Source organism: Austrofundulus limnaeus, unplaced genomic scaffold (assembly GCF_001266775.1).
Source record: "Austrofundulus limnaeus strain Quisiro unplaced genomic scaffold, Austrofundulus_limnaeus-1.0 Scaffold24, whole genome shotgun sequence".
Lineage (NCBI taxonomy): Eukaryota > Metazoa > Chordata > Actinopteri > Cyprinodontiformes > Rivulidae > Austrofundulus > Austrofundulus limnaeus.
This window is the reverse complement of record NW_013952426.1, coordinates 1,522,507-1,524,523: the sequence shown is the minus strand read 5'-3', so window position 1 is coordinate 1,524,523 and position 2,017 is coordinate 1,522,507. Positions and strand designations below refer to the sequence as shown.

The 2,017-nt window shown below is 41.3% G+C and overlaps 1 protein-coding gene across 1 annotated transcript; it reads right to left on the bottom strand.

The window, feature by feature from the left end:
* Window positions 1–327: 327 nt before the first annotated feature.
* atpsckmt (fATP synthase c subunit lysine N-methyltransferase) lies at window positions 328–1,666 on the bottom strand. The gene is made up of 4 exons (XM_014004464.1): window positions 1,156–1,666; window positions 855–992; window positions 691–741; window positions 328–588 (listed from the first exon to the last, which is right to left on the bottom strand). The coding sequence occupies exons 1-4, from the start codon at window positions 1,432–1,434 to the stop codon at window positions 367–369; spliced, it is 690 nt and encodes a 229-aa protein (XP_013859918.1). The 5' UTR covers window positions 1,435–1,666; the 3' UTR covers window positions 328–366.
* Window positions 1,667–2,017: the final 351 nt, after the last annotated feature.

The following is a 2,017-nucleotide window of genomic DNA, read 5'->3' as shown; positions in this document are numbered from 1 at the left end:
CAATTGAACTGATCCTGGTGTATTTATGTTGCTGTGTAATTTATGTTAATTGTTATGCATTTCCCACAAATAACTTCTAGTAATTTAAAATAAATTAAATTCACCACCATTCTGTTTGACCCCCATTTTTGTGCCGACTACTTCATTAGTAGAGCATAAAGCATATTTTTGATTATTTTGTTTGCTTATAAAAATATTAAGATATGGAATGTGATTCTAATGCAGCCACTTAACAAGATGTCTGTCTTTTTTTCTTGATTATTAAACTGTATTGACAAATGTGCTTTATATTTCTAAATGGGTTTCAAATAAGAAAAACAGCAAGACTGGAGAACACGATGATATTTTAACAAAAGCAAAATTATCTTATGAACATGAATCTGGTTTATTCTGTTTTTCTATCAACGTGTTTCTTGCCACTCCCTGGTGCAGGTTTGTTTTAAATGTCCTGGCGTCATAAACCCACACAGTATCTATGCCCTCTCCTTCAGTACATTCAGGGATCCATGTAGGAAAGGGGAAGCGGCAGGCAACCACCTTGGCTGTAACTGGTAGTTCACTTGACAACTTCAGCTCCAGCTGATCCATCTGCAGGCACAGAGGGCAACAATCACAACATTGAGGTTCTAGTCAAACTAGTCTAGCAGGTTCATCTATAGTCCACGGTCAATATTGCTCAAGAAAACTCACCATTTGGGGGACTCCAAAAATAACAACATTGGAGTATGGAGCAAAACTAGCCTGTCAAAGAAAACGGGGGGTGGGGGGGGGGGACCAAGACATTTGACAATGATCTGGTGTGTTAAACAAAAAGCTATGTTTCAGATTCGGCATATAAATGAAGAAGCACTCACCTTCCACAAGTCAGAGATGTGGAAGGAGGTGGAGCGGTGCACTCCAGCTCTCCAGGCCTTATAGCGAGAGTACCATACAAGCCAGGGGTTCAGCTCAAAACCTGATGCCTGGAACCCATGCTTGGCTGCTGCAATCACCTGCAAAATAATGAATCAGAATATTGAACGTACATGTCATTTTGTAACAGTGTAGATGCTATGTGAATGGAACTATTACAGACTATTACATGCTTTTTCTTACACTTCAAAACAGAGCACAATGATCCAAGCTTCAGACTTGCTTTAGCACCACATCACTTACTATCCGTCCATCCCCGCTTCCGATGTCCACCAGGGTCCCTGATCTTGCCCGAAGCGCCTGGAGGACATTCTGCACCTGAGCTGGGGTCGCTGGGACAAAGGGCAGGCAGACTTTTCTCAGGGCAGGGGCGACAAACGGAGCAGCCACCGCGTACAGAGCGACCAGCGACCCCCCTACTACCCCCGTGGCAATGAGACCAAGAAAACTTTTGTTTCGTTTGTCCGCGTTGACACCGCCGCCACACTGCCCCGAGTTCTCGAACAGCTCTTCCTGTGACATGATGATGCTAGCTGAACTTATGTTATGTCAACGTGAGGTAGCGTCAGCTATAATCCATGTTAAATGGCAACTGAGAGGATGCTAAAGCTGGCGAGCTAGTAGCTACTCAAACTAAATTATAARCAGACAGACTGAGTGCAATCATTTATTTCGTTACAAATTGTAAATAAACTACAAAATCAATTCTTAAAGAGTTTCTTCTTCTATGCTTCTTCGTTTTTCTTCTTCTTCTCTCACGGCGGTAGCAGTCTATGCTGTGCCTCACTGCCACCTAAAGGTCTGGATTGGTTACTACAACAATCACCAGACAATTTGCAGTACACARCTGCATATGACGAATCGCACAATTTTCTTATATAAACAAATAGTTTTCTTATTTACATTTAAGCCAATATCACTTAAATAAAAAAAATAAAAAAAACTTTTATATCATTATTTTCTAAGTCTGAACACTCATGACAGTTTGCTAAGCCATCGTTACACACCTAGCACCTGGTTTTCTAATCACAAAAATAATTCCTGTTAGTTACCTTGTTGTGTGTGTGTGTGTGTGTGTGTGTGTGTGTGTGTGTGTGTGTGTGTG

Bases quoted from the DNA above. Each gene is read 5' to 3' on its own strand.
- atpsckmt (XM_014004464.1), bottom strand. From the start codon at position 1,434: ATGTCACAGGAAGAGCTGTTCGAGAACTCGGGGCAGTGTGGCGGCGGT. The intron at 993-1,155 runs GTAAGTGATGTG...ATTATTTTGCAG, and splicing joins GAAGCGGGGATGGACGGATA to GTGATTGCAGCAGCCAAGCA. The intron at 589-690 runs GTGAGTTTTCTT...CTGTGCCTGCAG, and splicing joins TTTTTGGAGTCCCCCAAATG to ATGGATCAGCTGGAGCTGAA.